At 43.1% G+C, this 22,873-nt stretch overlaps 1 protein-coding gene across 8 annotated transcripts in view; it reads left to right on the top strand.

Annotated features, from left to right (window-relative positions):
• The window catches only part of ITSN1 (intersectin 1), a 226,228-nt gene that overhangs the window by 166,448 nt on the left and 36,907 nt on the right, over positions 1-22,873 (top strand). For all 8 annotated transcript variants that reach the window (XM_075132970.1, XM_048867649.2, XM_075132962.1 and 5 more), the window contains 4 exons: positions 2,203-2,369; positions 6,127-6,172; positions 17,334-17,455; positions 21,131-21,248. In XM_075132970.1, coding sequence (XP_074989071.1) covers positions 2,203-2,369; positions 6,127-6,172; positions 17,334-17,455; positions 21,131-21,248 — 453 coding nt within the window. The remainder of the gene's footprint in view (positions 1-2,202; positions 2,370-6,126; positions 6,173-17,333; positions 17,456-21,130; positions 21,249-22,873) is intronic.

The raw sequence follows: 22,873 nt of genomic DNA, 5'->3' as shown, positions 1-22,873 counted from the left end.
CCTGGATCTCAGAACTTCTAGTGGATCATCTCAGCAGATTATTTAGCAAAGATCACAAAGCAAAGTGCATTTTTCAAATTTGGGGAAATAGACTTGTTCGCCACTCAGCAGAACAGGAAGTGTCACCAGTTCTCTGTACCAGGGCAGGGCAGAGGCCAGGGTCTGTGTCATATGCCCTCCTGCAATCCTGGAAGGGGAAACATCTTTACACTTTTCCTCCCAACCCTATGGCGCCAAGTGTTTTGAGCAAACTCTGACAGGATCATGCCATCCTAATTTTGACCACACCAGCATGCCCCCATCAGTTTTGGTTCTCGGACCTGTTGAGTCTTTCAATTCAAGATCCCACACCTCTCTCTTAGGTCTCGGGGACATAGTTTTGCAGGACCGTGGCCAGACTGCATCCCAAACCTCGTAGCCTATACCTTACTCCTTGGATGCTCAATGGCTGACTTCCCAGGTAGCTGTCTGTTCCCTTGGAGTGCAAAATATTTTAAATACCAGAAAACACTCCCACTTATACTCACCTCAAGAAATGGAAGAGATTCTCCATGTGGTCGCAGCAGGAAGATACCTCTCCTTCAACGGCTCCCCTTCAGTCTGCTGTGGATTACATGCTTCACCTAAAGGTAAAATGACTTTCTACCATTTCCCTGAGGGTTCATCTGGCAGCTGTTGCCACATTCCATCCTCCGGTAGATGAAAGATATGTCTTGTTCCAACCCTACAACTGTTAGGTTCTTGAAAGGTTTGGACAGGATCTTTCCTCTTATTAGGACCAACACCATCTGGGGATCTGAATTTGGTTCTTTCTGTTTTAATGGGGCCTCCTTTTGAACCTATAACTATGTGATTTGTTTTCTCATCTCTGAATTAAGGTAGTGTTCTTGGTGGCTATTACTTTCGACCAAGAGGGTAACAGAATTTCAGGCTTTGCTGGCTGTTGCTCCTTTTATGTTTATCTTTATGAAAGTTAACATGTGTCACACCCCAAATTTCTCACAAAAGTGGTGTTGAATTCTAAATAAGCTTATATACTTACTAACCTTTTTTCCTAAAACCTCACTCTCTAAGATGAGGAAAAACTCCATTCTTGGGACTTCCATAGGGTGTGTTAGCCTTTTACCTGTTTAGAATATCTCCTCAAGTATTTGTCTCCTTTGCTGACAGGATGAGGGGGCAACTTGTCACTTCGCAGAGGATTTCTTCCTGGATCTCCTCTATTCATCTGTGCTATGATATTGCTGAGGTTCCACCCCTCAGAATTTTAGCATACTCTATGAGAACACAAGCAGCATTGGCTGCTTTCTTGGGTCACGTTCCCATCAGTAAAATTTGCAGGACTGCACCTTGGTCATCTATACATATGTTCATCACACATTATGCTCCCTTCCAAGCCTCAAACCTTGAGGCTAGATTTAGGAGCATGGTGTTGCAGTCCGATCTCCTATTCCATCTAGAACTGCATGTGGGTCACCTAAAGTGGAATGGACAAGTGCAAGCAATCGAAAAAGAAAAAAGGGTTGCATTACCTGTTCAGTAGCTGTTCTTCAAGATGTGTTGCACATGTCCATTCCACAACCCACCCTCTTTCCCTTCTATATCAGAGTCACAGCAAGTACTGGCTTCCGGAGTGAAGTAATTGAGAGGGGTTGGGTGGCTCCACCCCTGTATACTTTTGGCTAGCAACATGAATGTTCAGAGAGTGCATGCTCTGCCCTGATTGGGACCACTATGGGAAACAATTCTCCAGCTTCGGTGCACTGGCAAACATATACGCACCTCTAAAGTGGAATGGATATGTGAAGCACATCTCGAAGAACAAGTTTGGGTGGAGGTTTTTGTTTTGTTTTTTTAACTAAAAAAAAAATAGATATATACTTAGGTCATGTTAGAGGTTTACCAAAAATAACTTCATCCATAATAGGATTTTTTTTTTAAAGAATAGAAGGCTTTAAAGAATTTTAAGTAGTCTTGAAGATGATCTAATTTAGAAATTTAAATATTAAACCTCATTTGTGAAGGAAGGGAAAACGTTTTGGAGTGAGGTGTTGCCTACACAGAAGCAATAGAGCAGAAAGCTATGAATATCTAACCTTTGGACAGGTCATATGGTGTTACCTTCATAAAGATAGACTTTTTGAAAATTATACTTTGATTCATCAAGCATTTCCCATTTTTTTTGAACAACTTCTCCTCCAGAATATATTGCCATGTACACATATGAGAGTTCGGAACAAGGAGACTTAATCTTTCAACAAGGAGATATGATTCTTGTGACAAAAAAAGACGGTGACTGGTGGACAGGAACATTGGGTGACAAATCTGGAGTCTTTCCTTCTAATTATGTGAGACTGAAAGATTCTGAGGTAAAGAGATATGAAATATTACAAAGTCTATCCTTTTTGTGTCTCATTTGTCCACTTTATAATGTTCATTTGATGATTTCAAGTCAGTGAATCATATGGAGGGCTTTTTTATCTTACAACTTTATTGGACATGAAAAAAGCATTGTTACGGTGAAATTTGAAAGAGATATTCCTGTATAAACTACCATGGAGTACCCCAGAGGTTCTCAACAGGGGGTTCACAAACCATTTCAGGAGGGCCACGGGGCCCTGTGGCTAAAACCCAGAGCCTGAGCCACAGCACTCCGTGTAGGGCTCAAGCTGAGAGCAGCATGGCTGAATTTTGAATCCCGGTGGTTCCCCTGGGGCAGAAACCCTGAGCCCCATAGGCAGAGTTGGAGGGATACAGGGGTGTTACACCGTCCTCCCCCCTGAAACTACAGTGCAAGAGCAGGGCAGCCCCAGGGAAGCTCTAGCCCCCTCCACCTCCTTGTCTCCCCACGCCCTGGCCAGGTTGGAGGCGCAAAGCTTTGTCTTCTGCTGCTGCAAGGGGTTGAAGCTGCTCCTCAGCTCCCAGCCCCTTTTGCTCACACAGCTGGTAAGAGCTGCCTGGGTGAGCAGACCCGGCTCCATGGCTGTCAGAGCCCTCGGGGAACAGAGGCTGCAGGGGAGCCCTCCCGACACACAGCCGCTAGTTACCCCCCTGCCTGTAACCTGAGCTGTTTTCAAACTTTCTGAGCTGAGCCCCCGACCTTTTGAGTTATAATTTTTGGTTGCGCCCCACACCCAGACAGGCTGGGTGGCCTGCTGAGGTGAGTCAGGTGGTGTTCCCTTCCCAACCCCACCATGTGGAGTTGTCTTGAGTCCCGCTGGCCCCTGCCTACCCAAAATAGGAGTCAAACTACACCTATTCCGGCACCCCCCAACCCTGGCTGAGAGCCCCAAGTCCCCCATCTCCACTGGCCCCTAGAGTTTTTATAGCATGTTGTGGGGGGCCGCAGAAAGAAAAAGGTTAAGAACACCTGGAGTACCCTGGCACTTACCCTTATTAAAGGCCCGTATGGTATCATGTACAGCCAAATCAGAGTAATTATTGCTGTTTTCCAGTTAACAGTACTATGACCAAAGAGAATGGGCAGTAAGATATGACTTGAAACAATATAAAAAGGGGAAATATCCTAACATAAAATATTAATCTTTTCTTTCCAAAGCAAGGTATTGTAATAATGAACCCAAGGGAACAAGCCCAGGGGAAAAACTAATCTTACCCAATAGCCATATTCTGGTGAAGTTAGATTCATATCAGTTTAATTCCAGAAGTTCTGAAACTGAATGCACTCCGACCACGTGTGTAGGCCCTGAAAGGGGGAATGTGTTTGTCAATATTGTTAGCTGGGGTGGACATGGGCGGAGATTCGCTTTTCTTTTCTGGAGATGGTATCTTGTATTAAACCTAAGAGATGTTTTCTCATGCACATTCTCATCTATTTGAGAATGCAGTTGTCATCTATCAGTGAGTGTTAGCTGGGTCATTATGTGGTTGTCTGTATACACTTAAGTTCCTTCTTGCAACAAGATGAGAAATATACTGTATTCTACTGACTTACTGCACTTCTCTTCAACATAAAAATATTATGGTCAAGACTTTAAAAAATGGGGGTCTAAATTTAGGCTTCTAAACTCTTATTTGGATTGGATTTAGGTGCCTAAATAAGGATTTAGGAGCCTCTCTTTTGGTGCACATTTTTTAAAGTCTTGACATCTGTGTTAATGAGATATTACTGTCTCTGTGGGCTATATATATATAATATGGAATATTAGTGCTTATGTAGTCATCACTTAACTTTTTTCACTTTTTGGAAGGACTGAAGAGTGATACTTTTTTATCAGTAGTACAGTATGTAGATACTGAAAGGGCACTCATCTTTTCTATTAAAATAGAAAATACAGTTATCTCTTCTGTGATAAGAACAGGAGTACTTGTGGCACCTTAGAGACTAACAAATTTATTAGAGCATAAGCTTTCGTGGACTACAGCCCAGTTCATCGGATGCATAGACTGGAACATATGGTAAGAAGATAGATATATATATATACACACACATACAGAGAGGGTGGAAGTTGCCGTACAAACTGTGAGAGGCTGATTAATTAAGATGAGCTGTTATCAGCAGGAGAAAAAAACTTTTGTAGTGATAATCAAGATGGCCCATTTAGACAGTTGACAAGAAGGTGTGAGGATATTTAACATAGGAAAATAGATTCAATATATGTAATGACCCAGCCACTCCCAGTCTCTATTCAAACCCAAGTTAATGGTATCTAGTTTGCATATTAATTCAAGCTCAGCAGTTTCTCACTGGAGTCTATTTTTGAAGATTTTCTGTTGCAAAATTGCCACCCTTAAATCTTTTACTGAGGGGCCAGAGAGGTTGAAGTGTTCTCCTACCTGTTTTTGAATGTTATGATTCCTGATGTCAGATTTGTGTCCATTTATTCTTTTGCGTAGAGACTGTCCGGTTTGGCCAAGGTACATGGCAGAGGGGCATTGCTGGCATGTGATGGCATATATCACATTGGTAGATGTGCAGGTGAACGAGCCCCTGATGGCGTGGCTAATGTGATTAGGTCTTACGATGGTATCACTTGAATAAATATGTGGACAGAGTTGGCATTGGGCTTTGTTGCAAGGACAGGTTCCTGGGTTAGTGTTTTTGTTGTGTGGTTGCTGGAGAGTATTTGCTTCAGGTTGGGGGGCTGTCTGTAAGTGAGGACTGGTCTGTCTCCCAAGATCTGAGAGTGAGGGATCATTTTTCAGGATAGCTTGTAAATCTTTGATGATGCGCTGGAGAGGTTTTAGTTGGGGCTGAAGGTGACAGCTGGTGGCATTCTGTTATTTTCTTTGTTGGGCCTGTCCTGAAGTAGGTGACTTCTGGGTACTCTTCTGGCTCTGTCAATCTGTTTTTTCACTTCAGCAGGCCCAACAAAGAAAATAACAGAACGCCACTAGCTGTCACTGGGCTGAAGGGCCCAGTGGGAGCCGCGATCGGCAGAACCTGCAGACGCGGCAAGTAAACAAACCGGCCCAGCCTGCCAGGGGCTTTCTCTGAACAAGCGGCGTCCCAAGTTTGGGAAACACTGCAGTAGATTAAAGGATAAATCTAATCTCCACTGTTCATTATTTATGCAGTGCACTTTAAGAATAAATAAAACATGGTCCTGTTCTTGGATCTGACAGCCTAATGTTAGATATAACACAAGTGAGAGCAGCATGCAGGGGAGAGCAGAAGAGGGGTGAAGGTTTCAATAATATTACCAGCATTCAGAAGTACTGTTTTTCTGGGCAGACTTTTCATAACTCTGATGTGCAATAGGATTTTTGGATTTTCAGAGGTTGGTTCTCTATCTGGTTTAGCTGGAGCAATTTCGCCCACTGTGAACTCTGACTCAGATTGTATTATCATCTTCCCTTTAGATTGATGGGGTTCATGATCTGTCACACAGCTGGAAACCTTCCCAGATTCTCCAAACTAAAAACACTCTTTCCTTCCTAAACTAGTGAAGATGTTTGTTTTTAATTATTCATTACTCACTATTACAGATAATATTTGGGGTGACAATCCATCTGAGAATTGCTACAAGGATAGATCCACTCTAGGACAGTCACTAACACTTCAGAGCCTTCTTTTGGAAAATGCTGTAGCAAAGCCATTTTGGTAGTCAAGAGAAATAAACATATGAATATGTGTAAGTTTTATATTTGCCTTTTTATTTTAAGGTCCCTGGAACTGCTGGAAAAACGGGAAGTTTAGGGAAGAAACCTGGTGAGTTACGCAGTGTGGCAACATTTTATTTCTCCTAAAGGTTATATTTGCTTCTAACAAAGAGTAAGAAACTTAAATAGGAATGAAATCTCCTTTGAAACAATTTAATAAGTTGCTCATTCTTATTCTTCCCTCTTTCCCTAGGTATAGCCCAGTATGTTGTTACCTTTCTTTAAACATTTGCATCTGCTTTAGGGTTTTGTACAGCATCCATCACGGCAGTATCAAAGCACCAGGTGGTTACAAAACTCGCCAAAAAACTGATGCCTGAAAGTGAATGTAAATTCACATAACTTGGGGATAGTGCATATAACAGGGCAGTTGATCCATGAGGATTCTGCAGTTTTATGTACATGTCTGATAAACATGGTGGTGAAGTACACATTCCACTTCAGATAATGGCATTCTGCCTGGAATCCTGCACAATTTGCTTCCCCCAGCAGCCCACAAAACTGAGGGTTGGCCCTGTCTGTTGGTCAGCATGAAGGTTTCAGTGTTTCTAAATGCCCAGCCAACAGGAAGTGAAAATTCTAGTGAGATGGTTGAATGTTTTCAGTACTTTCTCTAAATAAAGGAGCAGCAAGAAGACTGGGCATTCTTGGCAGAAACTGGTAGTGGGTGGGGGCACAGGGACAGCTATTTTCTGAATTTTCAGAAGCAATACAAAACTGATTACAGACATGTCAGTGTTTATACAGAGAAGGGTTGTGTCTTCAAGCTGTATACGCACTGTGCTAAAAGGGGCCTAACTTTCTTGAGCTGGCTTTTGATTCAGTTGGAATTCTTCCCATGAGAATTCAACACTCAGAAATAATAAAGAACATATTCAGAATGCAATAGAGCTGTTTGTTTGTTTTCTGAAAGATTTCTAAGAGCCTCCTCTTTAACTTCCCGCTTCTCCCATGTAATAGGTGAAAATCTGAACTTGCAGGTATGGCATAACTTGTGTGAACTTGTAGCAATAATCCTCTGTGTGTGGGAAAGGGGATATTCTGAAACCTCTAGTCTGAACAAATAATTCAGTTTCTGTATTTAAATGGTGATTTGTAAGAAAATAGGAGTACTCTCATGTTCTGGCAGACAGATGAAGAGAGAGCCAATTTTTGCTCCCTCCAGCAGACTTGTACAGAATAATACAGTAGATTAATATCATAATTATGGCTTGCTACAGTGGAAGATGGGTATTTCTGAGTTTTATCAGTTAAAACTAATTTTGATAAACCCCACATCTAGTTTCTCTCTTCCTGCTCTCTTGCCCCTGAATAGCTTTAGCTAAAATCCAGAGGCCCACAGAGTTTCTCCAATAGCAGTATATCCAACTTTTCTGCGTAATAGCTTTACTACTTCACTTTTGTAGAGTAAAATGCATATAACTATCATCAGTTCTTCTCCAGCTGTAATCCTGTCATTGTCCAGATAACTTTAAAAATGCTGTCTGCAGCCTCCTGCTTGCACACTGGACATGCTGCACCTTCAGCCCAGCTTCCAATTCTGATGTCTGTCCTACTCTCAGCCACCAATTCTTCAGCCTGCTCCCTTGATTCTATCCCTTTTTGACTCCCTTGCCCCCACCTCAACTGTCCCTCTCTCTCATCCTCAGTGAGCCACTCTTCTGCATTTAAACATTTCATCATTTCCCACAACCTCAAGCCCCTCAACATCAGTCTGCCTCTTCACTCTGAACATTCAGTTCAAAATCGGATTAAACAGTGTCTCCATTTCGTATAAACTGCCTTCAACCACCTCCACTTTAGGTTACCAGGAAACTTTCTGGACAGATCTCAAGGCTTCTCTTCCATTCTTTATTTCTCAATTTATTTGCTGCCTTCAACACAGCTGATTGCTCCTATTTTATGAAAATCTCTCCCCGTACCTTCCAAGGCTCTGCGCCTGTGATTCTTTCTCTTCAACTGGTCCTCTTCTGAGTTCCCTAGCCGACTAGCCTCAGGTGTCACTTCTTTCATCTATGTGCTGCCCCAGTATAACCTCATTCATTCTTAACTTCCATTGTTACCATTGCTGGTGGGGAGATAGATCTAGGAGTCAATCACCATTTCCTGCTGCTCTGTGCAGAAACACATAGGCAAGTGTGTGCATGTGCATGGAAGAGTCTGCTCAGTTGCAGATTCACCTCTCCATGGCTGGGCATGGTGTAAGGGCTCTCCTACTGCTTTGGCACTCCATGCTGACAGCAGCTCTGGCTCTGGGCTGTTCTCTCTTCCTGTGACTAGACCCTCCAGCCAGGCCACTTCTAGGCCTGCTTCTTCTGCGGAAAGCCAAGGCCAACATGCCGATGGTCTGGCAGCCTAATTCGAGAGATTGGGTCCAACTCAGGCTTTTGGGGCCTGCCCAGCCCTTGGCTGTGTGGTCTTCACACCTCACCCTAGGTGGGCTGGTAGCGAAACCCAGCTTTACCCTCTACTCTGGGTTCCAGCCCAGTGACCTTGTACGAAGCAGATGATGTCTGTCTGTTCAGACCCACTTCTGTATCCCTGGGCTGCTTCCTGAGCAGCTAGGCCTTTCCCTGGCTGACTCTTCTATAGGTCCCAAGACAAAGGGGAGCCAAAGTAGTTATGAAGAACAAAAGGAAACTAAAAAGTCCATCACTTACCTGTCCCAAGGAGGCTCTGACATTTTAGAAGTCTATAGTTAGGTTCAAGCCCCAGCTGGTCCTTCCTTCCAGGCAGCTTATTGACTCAAAGGTGTAGCCAATTGTTGACTGCACTCATGGTTTGCTCTTAAAAATTTTCAAGAGACCAAATAACTGACTTACCCAAATGTATTGTCTAAAGACAAAAGAGTACAATACGAAAAGGAGACACATACATCCTTCTTCTGGGAAGCAATTGTTATCTTGCAGCGTATTCACCTTACACAGGAAGTGTGCTTTAAAAGTACATATTCTTCTCTGAGTGCTGTCCCTGTGGGTGCTCCGCTCCAGGTGACGGTGCGTCCCAGCGCCGTTGATCGGAGATCTTTGGAAGCAGTGCCTAGTCAGGATGCACGTGCTCAGCTGCTGTCTCGGGGTCTCGTTAGAGTCTGTGCACACATCCTGTGCCCCCCTCAGTTCCTTCTCAACCGTCCTTGGCTGAAGGCAGGACTCGGGGCAGTGCTAACACTCTTCCCTGGTCTCTGAAGGAAACAATCACAAAAATATAGAAATAGGTAGTTAATAACATCCCAGTTGTTTCCCTTCCTTTAGAATAATTACTTAATTTAAAAAAAAACAAAAAAACCCCACTTTTTTTCCTCAAGCTCGTCTCCCGTGGAGATACTCTCCCCTGGCACTCCAAGTTCAACAATGCCAGGGGCTTCAGGATTTAAAAAGTGTCTCCCCTGTCAGGACTCTATGCCAAAGTCCAATGGACATTCACGCTGCATGAAGTGCCTAGGTGAGACACACGTCCCTGCTAAGCACCTCCACTGCACAAGCCTCAAAACCAGGGCTTGTCGTGACAGAGACCTGTGGCTGAAAATTATTCTTATGCGGAAATCCCTGCAGCCGCCTCCGGAGAAGGGCACTGTTAAACTCTCTCCCTCATGCTCCCCAGCCAGGTCTGAACCTATTGGGAGCACGGCTTCACCCTCTCAGGCAGAGAGGCAAGAAGCCCAACTGTCTCCAAGCAGAGACTTTCACAAGGGTAAAGGGTCTCCTGCAAGATACTTACCCTCAGTGCTGTTAGCGCTGAAGGCAGGAGCCTCTGACCATCCCAGCACTTCAGCAGCTTTCGCGGAGCGCAGAGCCAGGGACCCAACTTCCTGTGCAAGGAAGATCTCCTCAGCACCGGCCTCTTCAGCACCAAAAATAGACCTGGTGCCGACAGCGCGCTCTGCTCCTGTGCCGACAAGAACATCGGCACTGAGCCTGCCTGCTGCTCACATAGCAGCAGCAGACCTCCCGCAGGGCGCACACAAGAGACCCGCAGCACCGGGGAAAGCTAAACAAAAGTCTGTGCATGCCTCTGAGCAGAGACCTCGCGCAGCGCACTCAGACCCAAGGGAACAGCAACAACAGTTGCTGAGTCAAGATGACCTTTCAGTGGCACCTGAGCCTAACTCTCCGCTCCTGGACACACAGTGCTCACTCTTTGACAAGCCACTGTCCCCACCTGATCTGGCCACCTTCACTGACAGCAAGCCTGATATGCAGCAACAGCAGGAGTTCTCCCCACCTGCCTCTCCTCCTCCACCGAAACCTTTTACACCTCAGACCACGGTGAACAACCACCAGCTTCAGTTTCCCTACTTCGCCCCACCGTGGGCTGCACCTTGTTTCTCTTATCCAATGCGTTTGCCTCATTGGTACCCTTGGCCAGCTCCTACTGCCACTCGACCTCATGCTTCTTGCACGAGACCACAAGCTCCTTCTGTGCCTCCATCTCCAGCTCCATCTACTTCTAGAGGACCTGAACCCCCCTCGGAAGATGTGGGCCAGGGACCATACCCTGATTCGCTGACTCCTAACTCTCCATCAGCTCCAGACAGAGCCCTCATGCCTCCGCCTCCACAGAATGTGGACGACCTGAAACAGTTCCAGGAACTTTTCAAGAGGGTGGCACTCAGCCAAGACATACCTTTAGAAAACGTCCAGGAGACACCACACAAACTCCTCAAAATCCTTCAACCCTCTGCACCCTCAAAGATAGCACTTCCCATAAATGACGCACTCCCAGAACCAGCTGATGCTCTCTGACAGACCCCGCCTCTATCTTACCAACTTGCAGAAAGGCTGAACGCAAATATTATGTTCTTGCTAAGGACGTAGACTTTTTATTCTCTCACCCACAACCAAATTCTCTTGTAGTGGATGCAGCGACCCACAGGACAAAACAGTCACACTACTGGCCCACCCAGCAAGACAAGGACCTCAAACGTGTTGACACCCTGGGTCACAAGGTTTATACCTTCTCCACTCTGCAATTCAGAATTGCAAACTACTCCACCCTACTTGCAAGCTATGACATTGATAACTACAATAAACTCTTTGACTTTACTTCACATGTTCCAGAGGACAGGAGAGCAGACTTTAAATCAGTCCTTGTCGAGGGCCAATTTGTTTACAAAATGGCCCTACAAGCATCTCTAGACATGGCGGATACAGCTGTCCATACTACCACAGCTGCTGTGGTTATGTGTAGAGCTTCCTGGCTCTCTGCATCAGGTATCCCCAAAGACCTGCAGACCAAAGTGAAGGACCTCCCCTTCAATAAAGACAAACTTTTTTCCAAACAAAATGGACAAGGTCCTTCACACCATGGAAGACTCTAGAGCAACCCTACGCACCCTGGGCATCTACCCATCAATACCCAGGAGACAACGGTATCAACCTTACCAGAGGCCACATACACAACAGTGTCACTGGCCTCAGAACAGACCCTACAACGTGCCTAGAAATTGCCCTAGATCTCCTAAGCGCAGACAAAACCAAGCGCAAACAGCTACTTCTCACCCTCCGGGAAATAAACAACAAATTTGAAGCGTTGGTCGAGGGTCTGCAGGACCACTCCTTAACTCCACTGCCTACTTGCCCATTTGGCCATGGCCTCCAGACTTTCCACCATGCCTGGCAGAAGATTACACAGGACCGTTGGGTCCTAGAAATAGTTCAGTCCGGCTACTCCACCCCTTTTATATCCCACCCTCCTACCCTTCCCCATCCCTCTTCAGGGACCCCTCTCACAAGCACCTACTTCGCGTAGAAGTGGATCATCAACGTGATCCATGATCAAGTGGAACCTGTGCCGACACAACCTCTACCTTCTGACCAGAAAAAGACACGGGGATGGAGGCCTATACTAGACCTATGCCGACTGAACAAATTCGTAAGCATACAAAAATTCAAGATGGTCACACTGGGCACAATAATACCTGCGCTGGAACAAGAGGACTGGTTCACAGCCCTCGACTTACAGGATGCCTATTTTCACATATCCATTCATCCGTCCCACAGATGCTTCTTATGCTTCGCAATCGGACACGACCATTTCCAGTACAGGGTACTCCCTTTTGGACTCTCCACAGGACCGAGAGTATTCTCCAAAACCCTAGCCATAGTTGTGGCCCACCTCTGCAGACATGGGATTATACTTTTCCCCTACCTAGACAATTGCCTCATCAAGGGCAACTCATATGCCAAGACGCTTCAAGTTACCCATTTCACCATCTCACTCTTCCACACTTTGGGCCTACAAATAAACGCCCAAAAATCTACCCTGATGCCTACACAGCAGATCAAATTCATTGGCGCTCACCTGGACTCAGTTCGAACCAGAGCCTCACTACCACACACCAGATTCCTCACTATCCTACACTTCATACGTACGCTCTCTGTTTGTCCCAGGATACAGGCAAGAATTTGCCTGCAGCTCCTTGGACACATGGCAGCCACTACCTTCATGGTCAAGTACGCCAGGCTGCACATGAAATGTCTTCAGGGTTGGCTCAACTCAAATTACAAACCCAGCAGGCACAGCCTCTGCACGCTACTGACTCCTCCAGCGAACGTATTAGCTTCCCTGCAATGGTGGACGAGACCAGGGAACCTTTGCATGGGCTTTGCCTTCCAACAGCAATCCCCCACGCTCATGCTCATCACAGACGCTTCCCTAATCGGCTGGGGAGCACATTTGAGGGGACACAGGGCACAAGGCTGCTGGTCCGTGCCAGAGACGCGTCTACACATAAACCTCCTAGAGCTCAGAGCAGTGAGACAAGCCTGCCTTCACCTTCTTCCCCTCATAAAGAACAAATCTATCCGGATCCTAACGGACAATATAGCGTGTATGTTTTACATCAACAGACAAAGGGGAGCACACCCCGTCAATAGACCTCTTTGCCACAACCCGGAATTGCAAATGTCACCTCTTTCGCTCCAGAGCGGGATTAGGGACTGCATCCCTCGGAGACTCATTCCTCATCCTGTGGAACAACTCTCTCCGATATGCCTTTCCACCAATCCCTCCGATACACAGGGTCCTTCGCAAGATCAGAGACGACAAGCCCCAGCTTGTCATTGACCCAGCTTGACCGAGACAGTCATGGTCCTCCATGAACTCTCCCCAACAGACCAGATCTCCTTTCCCAGGACAACGGACAAATTCTTCACCCCCAGCTCCAGAAACTCCACCTGACAGCATGTTCCTTCATGGTTCCAGACCCATGAATTAGCCTGTTCTGAGCAAGTCCGATATGTCCTCCTGCATATTAGAAAAGACTCCACTCGTAAAACTTACCTGCAGAAGTGGAAGCAGTTTTCCCTGTGATGTTCAAACAAACAGTTATCACCCCATATCGCAACCCTTCCTAACATCCTGGACTACCTCCTAGAACTAAAACAGAACGGACTCTCGCTCAGCTCCATCAGGGTACACCTAGCGGCCCTTACCACCTTCCATGATTCGTTAGACGGATATTCACTCTTTGCCCACCCCACCATAAAACACTTCCTCATGGGTCTACAAAATCTCTACCTTGAGATTTACCCTTCTGCAGCTGCATGGAATCTCAGTCTCATTTTTCACAGTCTTATGAAACCTCGATTCGAGCCCTTAGCTACTTCATCTCTTCTTCATATGTCCATGAAGGTAGCCTTCTTGGTTGCTATAACATCAGCAAGGAGGGTAGGGGAAATAAGCGCCCTGATGGCCTACCCTCCCTACACAACCTTCTCCAAAGACAGTAACCCTGCGACCCCACCCTAAATTTCTCCCTAAGGTGGTATCCACCTTCCACCTTAACCAACCAATATACTTACCTACATTCTATCCCAAACCTCACGTGACTCCACCCGAGGCAACGCTGCACACCCTCGATGTCAGATGAGCACTGGCCTTCTATTTAGACAGGACTAAACCATTTTGTAAGTCCTCCCGCCTATTTGTCTCCACTACCAAGCAATCAAAGGGTGCAGCCGTTTCTAAACAACGACTTTCCAAGTGGATCTCTGACTGCATCAGATCCTGTTACCGCATTCAAAATGCTCAACCGCCCAAAGGCATCAGAACTCATTCTACTCGAACCATGTCAACATCTGTTGCTTTCCTCCATAATGTACCTATTCCTGATATCTGTAAGGTGGCCACGTGGTCCTCTGAACACACATTTACTAAACACTATGCTATCACACAGGATACCACGGCAGACACCATAGTGTGCCATACAGTACTGTCTACAGTACTCACTGTTGCAACTCCAAAGTCCCACCAGCCTTAGTGGGTACTGCTTCATATTCACCTGGAGTGGAGCACCCACAAGGACACCACTTGAAGAAGAGAAAGTTACTCACCTTGCAGTAACTGAAGTTCTTCGAGATGTGTGTCCCTGTAGGTGCTCCACGCCCCGCCCTCCTCCTCTTTACTTTGGAGTTCTGTACTGACTTCTCCACGGTAGAGAAGGAACAGGAGCGGGGGGGCTGGGGCGCACGTGAAGCTTGCTCAGGCAGACTCTAACGAGAAAGCAAGACAGCAGCTAAGCTCATGCGTCCCGACCAGGCACTGCTACTGAAAATCTCTGATCAACGGCGCTGGGACGCACCGTCACCTGGAGTGGAGCACCCATAGGGACACACATCTTGAAGAACTTCAGTTACTGCAAGAAGAAAAGGAGTACTTGTGGCACCTTACAGACTAACAAATAAATTGATTAGTCTCTCAGGTGCCACAAATACTCCTTTTCTTTTTGCGAATACAGACTAACACGGCTGTTACTCTGAAACAAGTTACTGCAAGGTGAGTAACTTTCTCTTTCAGCTAGCAGTATTTATAGTATGATTTTAAAAGTTACAAAACTTTTTACGTGTCACTAAAATCCAACCCCAAGTTCGTATCTGTTCCTTAACTTGTTCTGTTTTGTACTTTCCTTACCTCTATTTTGGATACTATGTCCCAAATCAGTTGGGCATAGGTACATCCCAACCTGTGCTAGGACATGCCACTACATGTATCTTGGTTTTGACAGGCTTCCTGTTTTTAATTCCAAAGCTGACTTCAGCTTTGGAAAGTGTTGTCGGATATTTGATATGGGTGAACAGAATTGTGGGGAGATCGTAATGTGTTCAGTTAACATAACTTCCCAGCACATGGTATTAATGATGTGTGTGTGTGTGTATTATATTAATATTGTGCATGTAATACCCATTAATGTGGTGTATACTATGCCTAACATATATGTATCGGCTAATAGTTTCGAGCAACCTCTGGTTAGGCTCTTGCCCCAGCTAGCCTTTCCTTCACAGGGCTAGCTCAAGAGGTCTAGTCCCTCTCTGTCAGCCACCACTGAGCACAGCTTTTCCTCTTTTATCTCCTCCTTCCAGGCATGACATCTTGCAAGGGTGTAACCGAGAGGGGCTGATTGGGCCCACAGGCTCTCATTAATCCCTTCTTGGTCATTGTGGGAGCTGTCTTTCTCTTCCGCTGAATCTCCAAATGCCAGTGTGACTGGGGCAGGTTATGTTAGGCCATCCCAAGACTAAGACTGGTCTGTGCAGAGATGGCTTTTCATGCAAACACTGTGTCACAAATAATACATCACAAAATATGCCTCTTGAAAACTCACAAAAATATTGCACCATAAATAAATGTCTTAATCTAGGCATACTTAATCTCAAACAAATGGCAAACTCAGTACGCTTCCTGGGAGACCTACTCAGCCTAACTCAGTTACCACATCACCTAGCTAGCTCCCAGACTCATTCTAGCCATTGCCAAGTAAAAACTGCCTCTGTCTCCAGCCTGTAGAACAAAACACACACACAAAAAAACCTGCTCAAAACCTGCCCGGAAAAAGCTTCCCACTGAGCTCCCATCATTAGAGACCATTCATCTGTGAGCTATCTGGGGCTCTAAGTCCTCCTATTACTCCACCCCAATTAGGCCTAAAAAGATCTGTACAAATGCCCCTTAGTTCCTTTGGCTCATAGGTGGCTACTCAATCACAGCCACGTCAAAGACCTAGCTTGTCAAAAACTAAACTCTCAAATCCTCTTCCACTGTTGACAACTCCACTATCCTCAGTTTACCACTGGGTCCCAATTGTTATAATATTTAGCACCACCTCCCTCTCTCTTACGGGAGTCCTGTCATTAAATCCTGCCTTGTTTTATTTTCCAAAACGTTCATTTCCTGTCTGCTTCCATTGTGACAACATTTTTGCAGGGTTTGATTGTTGCAAGCCTTTCTCTCTGGCCTCCCGAAAACATGCCTTCCCCTGAGAAGTCTGTCCAAATAAGTGCCACCAAAAACATTCCTTGCAAAATGCTTCCATCATTGTCAATCTCTCATTGTTGTCACTGGCTATCTGTTGCCTTCCTTAATCAAACTAATCTTTGTTCTTGCCTTCAAAACTCACCACAGCATACCTCTCTGCTCTTGTATCCTTTTGTTCCACTCAGTTCTCCTTTAACCCATACTACTGCTCTGTGTCAACCTCCTCTTTCTGCCATTGTGTACAGTGTTGCCAACTCTCACAATATTTGAGTATTTTATATAGGCCTCAGCTCTTGGAGCCATGTGATTGTGAGGATCTCACAGTTTTTTAAGTTTCTAGCTGGAAACTATGAATGGTACAGGTTCAAAACCCACAAGGCAAAAAAAAAGAACCCAAACTCTGTTCTTTAAAATCTTATGATTTTGGGGGACTTGACTCATTTTTTGAACCCTTGAGGTTGTCAATACAGTTTCTTTCATGTAAATCCCTATACCTGGAACTCCCTCTCTGACTCCTATCTGCAACACCTCCAACCTCTCCTCCTTCGGGTTTTTTCTCAAAATGTGCTACTTCTGGTAGCCATGAACAGTACAGTCTATCTTTTTTTTTTTTTTTAAGTGGAGTGTGGCCCTCATGATAAACACTACTTTCCAAGTGACTGCAGAATCTTCATCCTAATCTGCCCCCAACCAACCCTGTACTATTGTCTTCACACATCGTTTTGTTCCTAACTTATGTGTGAACTCTTTGGGGCAAGGCTCTGATATCTGGTAAACTGCTGTCCATATCTGTGGCACAGCATAAATGGAAAGTAAAACCAATTTGATGGCAAGAAGTGCATAGTGGACCTACTGTACTAATGAGATATGGCACAGTAAATATTGCATGCTAAACTTGGGTACAAGTTCCATTTTTCAGATTAACAGTAAATAGAATTTTTTCTCTTTCAATTTAACAGAAATTGCCCAAGTTATTGCCTCTTACACAGCAACAGGACCTGAACAACTTACCCTTGCTCCTGGTCAACTGATACTCATCAGAAAGAAGAACCCAGGTGGCTGGTGGGAGGGAGAGCTCCAAGTTAGTGACTACTACTGTTTTTGTAAAATTCCACATCCATATTTTGCTTTATTTTTCAAAGGATGGACAGATCAGTACCTCGGGGGGGGGAAGAGATTATTATGCAACCAAAATATTTGAAGCATACACCTTCACATTAGTTCTTTAAAATAAAATATAAAATTATCTAAGGTAATAGCAAGGCATTTTGCCATGCTATGGGTAATAGAAAGATACAAAGGACAAATTTGGGGCTAATCAACTCTATTTCTTCCACCGGTCTTGCTAAATTTCTTTTGGTCTAAACTCACCATTTAAACTGGTCATTTTTTTCCGTTGAAAAGATTAGTGGGTCTCAGAGTGATAGTCAGTTAATTTCTTCACTCTCTGTCCTTTCTTCACTGTTAATCTGCTCAATAAATTAATCAGTAAGGGTATGGTTGCCTAATGTTTAACATAGGCGTATTTTTATCCACTATGTGTAACAAAATTAAGTGTGATTAGGAAAAATTAAAAAAAAATTGCTTTTGACTTTAATTTAAAAGAAAACTTAAGTGATCCATTATATTACCTAAACTAACTGACTCAGTTTTTCTCAAATGAGAGCATATCTTGTGTGTATATTAAAAGAAATGTTTAAAGCTGGTTTTGGAAGTTTCAAGTTGGCCGCTGTTTCGCCGCTGTTTCAAGTTCTTCATTCAGTGGGACTGTTTTGTCACAAGGGGGGGCTATCACTTTTACGAGCCTTCTCTGCAAGGCCCAGTTTAATGAAAAAAGAAAAAAAATGATTAACTTTTGCCAGTAAAAAGCACTGGATGTCAAAAAGTTTTAAAGTGATAAGATGCTTTAAAAATGGTTAATATTGTTAATACTATTAAAATAACCAACAAGTATGTTTTGTTTTGTTTTTCAATCTTTAGAACTTGCTTCAGGTCAGTTCTGAAACTTTGACTTCGGTGCTTTTTAAAAACAAACCTAATTTTTTTTTCAGGCCCGCTTTGCAATCAAACTGATTTTTGTGTCTATGTGGTGACAATATTATCCGAAAGAGCAAAATTATATAAGTTTTTGTAATGCATATGCTTGAGTTTATCCAAACCTTAAATATTCACTACCATCTCCTCCCCTGCATATTTCTTTCCTGGTGGTTCTTCTCTCTCCCTTTGGGAGATCCCCTCACAAGTTAATTTCAGCAGCTTACTACATCACTCTTAATTTATAATGTAAAAGGTTCAAACAAGTTTTATTGCTGCCAATAAAAAAATACTTTAAAAGTAGAAAAGTTAAAACAGGATGCCTTTAGCAAGACTAACCACAATCAGCAACTAACAAGCAGTGTAAATGTTGAAACAAACATTGGACTTTTATTGTGTGAAAAGCCATCTTTACCTTGAGTTCCCATAGTACCTAACTGTAGAACAGGTTTAACATTTAGGGTGTTTTTTTAATGTTTCATTAAATGGCTTAAATTGGGATTAAAACAGATTTAACTTTGTATTTAATTTTAAAAGCTTTAGGAACTGCTGTGAATACATGCTGCAAAACTCCATGCCTGCCAGGGACTATATTAATGTCCTTCTCGACTCTCATCATAAAATCAAGCCTGTAGTTGAATGAGAAGTCAGATTCACAAATTACAGAACACTTTGTATATAACCCAACCAATGCTGCAGGACATCTAAAACAGCTTTTAATACTGCAACAATTCTTGCTGTAACTTGACAACATCAGAGAGACACCAGCAACCTAATAGTATTTTATCTGAAAACGTTTTGCCTATTGTTGCTACAAGTACTGCTGAAGAGTACTGTAGTGGAATGAAATTGGGAGGGGGAGGAAATCTATTTTTTTCTGTAGCATGTTTAGTTTGCTCCTTTGACAGCATTTTATAGTCTGTTTCCTGTGCTGGTTGCCTGGCTCTTTCATGCAGCATCTGGGAAAAGAGAAGCATTAAAAAACAGAAGTATGGTTGTAAAACATGAGTGGCAGGAGGTCTCAGGAGATGGTTTAGTATCGAACTACTTTTAATTCAATTTTTAAAAACATGGCTATGTTTCCAGTGGACACTTTTTCTTTTAAACTGCAGAAGAACCTATTTAGTTTGATTTTTGGCTTGAAATAATGTTTGTTCATAATTGTCCATCAAAAAGAAATAGAATCTTCACTGTAGCTCAGTCTGAAGGAGCTGGATTAAATATTAGCCAGAGTGACAATAAAGATAAAATAAAATCAAATGCTGTAGGACTGTTCTTTCCAAACAGAACAGAAATGCATATATATATGTAATAAATATATATAAAATCAGGCATTATATTCTGTTAGGCTTAAGGAGATCTTCCAGGACTATTTGGCTGTTAATAATCTATGCAGACTTTGAATCAGATCTAAAAAAATTAGGTTAAATTGGTAATCCAAGGCGTAATACTGCACAGATGGCTGCTTTCACTAGAACAAAGATATTTTTGTTATGCTTTAAAAGGCAAACTTCAGTATAATATTAGAAATACTTACATCTTCACCCAACTACAAAAAGTAAATAGCTAAAAAAACACACACAAATCTTAAAAATAAAGAATTAGCACTAAAATTAGAAGCTGCCAATTTTACAGTTGTTGGTCAGAAAGATTTAAAAACCATTTCCCAGGCTTCTCTTCTGGTTCTTAGCTGGAAAGAAGAAGTTCATTGACAAAATAATCTGAGATTGTTCCTGTGAAACGTCTAGCCCAGTTTTGCAGACAGGAACACTGGCATTGCAAGATCTGGATCAGATCTGAGTTCCATCTAGTTAAGGGTTCTGTCTCTAATTAATAATGCTCAGTACCAGATATTTCAGAGGAAGGAGTGACAACCCTGCAGTAGGCAGATATGACCTCCACATTGTCTAATCCTGATTTCCCTTAGTTAAATTGGTTGAAGCTCTGAAGCATGAACTTTAATATCCCTTTCAAAATTTGTTATTAATTATAGCTGGAGATTCTTGATATCCATATAAACGTCCAGTCCTTTTTTTTTAATCTTGCTACGCTCTTGTCTGAATAAAAACGTGGAATGCATTTCCTATTCCACAGCGTTTGTCATTATTTTTGTAGCAATTGGTAACTGTTTGTCTATGTATTGTATGTTTATAATACTACGGCTATAGTTTGCTGTTCTCCATGTCCGCTGAAGGTAGGACAAGAAATAATGGAGTTAATCTGCAGCAAGGGAGCACTACGTTAGATATGAGTAAAACCTTTTTAACTATAAGGGTAGTTAAGCTCTCGAATGGACTTCCAAGGGAGGTTGTGGAATCCCCATCACTGGAGGTTTTTAAGAACTGATTGGACAAACAGCTGTCAGGGATGGTCTAGGTACTCTGGTCTTGCTTTAGTGAGGGGGCTGAACTTGATAACTTCTTAAAGTCTTTTCCAATCCTACATTTCTATGATTCTGTACTCTAATTTTAGCTTTTTAGAAATACAATGTGGGAGAAATCAATGTTTGCCAAGTAGAAAAGATACTTACATGAGTATCAGAATGTTTCAGTGCTCTTAAAAAAACCCAACTGTCTATATGTTCTTTAAAATCATTTGGCCTATTTCAAAGTGGTCAGTGTAACTTCAAATATAAAATTAAAATGTAGACTGAGTTACCCTGGCCTGGTCTGGGGGTCTGTTGATGTGCTTAACCCTCTGAAAAGAATTATTTTCTCATTAGGCACGAGGGAAAAAACGACAGATAGGATGGTTCCCTGCTAACTATGTAAAACTTTTAAGTCCTGGTACCAGTAAAACTACGCCAACTGAGCCACCTAAATCAACAGTATTACCTTCCGGTAAGTAATGCAGTAATGTTCTCAAAATATTTGTTCATCTGTCACTTGTGTAGTTTAGAACTGGACATTTCTAGGGAATTAACTGTTGGGTTTCAAAGTTCCTTTCTAAAATATTTCATTTTTCTTATAAAGAAAAGGAGTACTTGTGGCACCTTAGAGACTAACCAATTTATTTGAGCATGAGCTTTCGTGAGCTACAGCTCACTTCATCGGATGCATACCGTGGAAACTGCAGCAGATATTATATACACACAGAGATCATGAAACAATATCTCCTCCCACCCACTGTCCTGCTGGTAATAGCTTATCTAAAGTGATCATCAAGTTGGGCCATTTCCAGCACAAATCCAGGTTTTCTCACCCTCCACCCCCCTACACACAAACTCACTCTCCTGCTGGTGCCACAAGTACTCCTTTTCTTTTTGCGAATACAGACTAACACGGCTGTTACTCTGAAACCTGTCATTTTTCTTATGAATTTCTATACAATTTCTTTATTTCATCTATAGAGTATTTTCTCATCTAACTTTGATCATATGCCTTTAGGGAAAGAAGACCAGTTGGGTTAACATGGAATATATCTGTCATACATATTTGCTTATTTTAATGCTAATGAAAGGATACAGGACTGGTAGCCCTAGAGACTGAAATATGCTGTCCACTAAAGATCCAGCCCAGGCAGTAACAAACCGTCCTACTAATGTATGTTAACTGTGGCAGGACCAGGTTTAGGGGTGAGAAGATAGCTCATTCTTATGTCCTGCTGAGTTTGCCAGTTTGGGTGGTACCTTTGTGGTAAGGACACTTGCCCATTAGGATCTGAAGTGAGACAATCAGTTTGTTCCACATAAGCCATTGAACGATATCCAGATGGTAATGTCTTCCATTGTTGTTGACTTGGCTTGGACTTACATTCGTACAGTACTTCCCTGAGCTATTCTCTAACCATTATCATTCCCTTGAGCGAAAAGGAGTCTATTTCTAATTGACTGTGTATAAAACATTGGACTTACACACTGACACACCAAGCATGCCGTCTGTCTTGATTTTCTGTCTCCAAATGTCTAGGAAAAGTAGTCCTAAGTATTTAAATGCTAGGGAACTAGATAAATCATGAAATTATAATGGAATACTCGAATGACTGAAAGCTGTCATCTGATATGTTCAGAGTCCTATTTGAAAAGTATGAAATAAGTTTTTGGTGAAAGCAGGTGGCCACATCAGAAAAGTCTGCATCCCAAGTGGCACTAAATGGCCCTCTTCTTGGTAGACTTAGCAGGGAAACAAAAAAATCAACTGGCATGAAGACTGATCTATCCTCTCACCACTGGTGAGGTAGCTCCCACCAGTTCAGGCGTGGGGCACACAAGCAAGGCATTGCGGAGGCACTTGTATTTTCTGTATTATAGGGCTGACAAGCTATAACCTTTCACAAGCGCTAAAAATGTTCTATACAAATACATAAACATTCTAGTAATGTCTTTCATTATTGGTATCATGAATATTGGACACACCATCAAACATGATTGTATCAAATACAACTTTATATTGATTTTGGAGAGTGTGTGGAAGAAAAGAGACTGTCTTGTCTTTCCTTTTGTAATGATGATATCCTCATTTGGCAT

This window comes from Caretta caretta, chromosome 1, assembly GCF_965140235.1.
Source record: "Caretta caretta isolate rCarCar2 chromosome 1, rCarCar1.hap1, whole genome shotgun sequence".
NCBI classification, from domain to species: domain Eukaryota; kingdom Metazoa; phylum Chordata; order Testudines; family Cheloniidae; genus Caretta; species Caretta caretta.
Note: the sequence above shows the minus strand (reverse complement) of the source record. Positions and strands in the feature narration are given on the sequence as shown.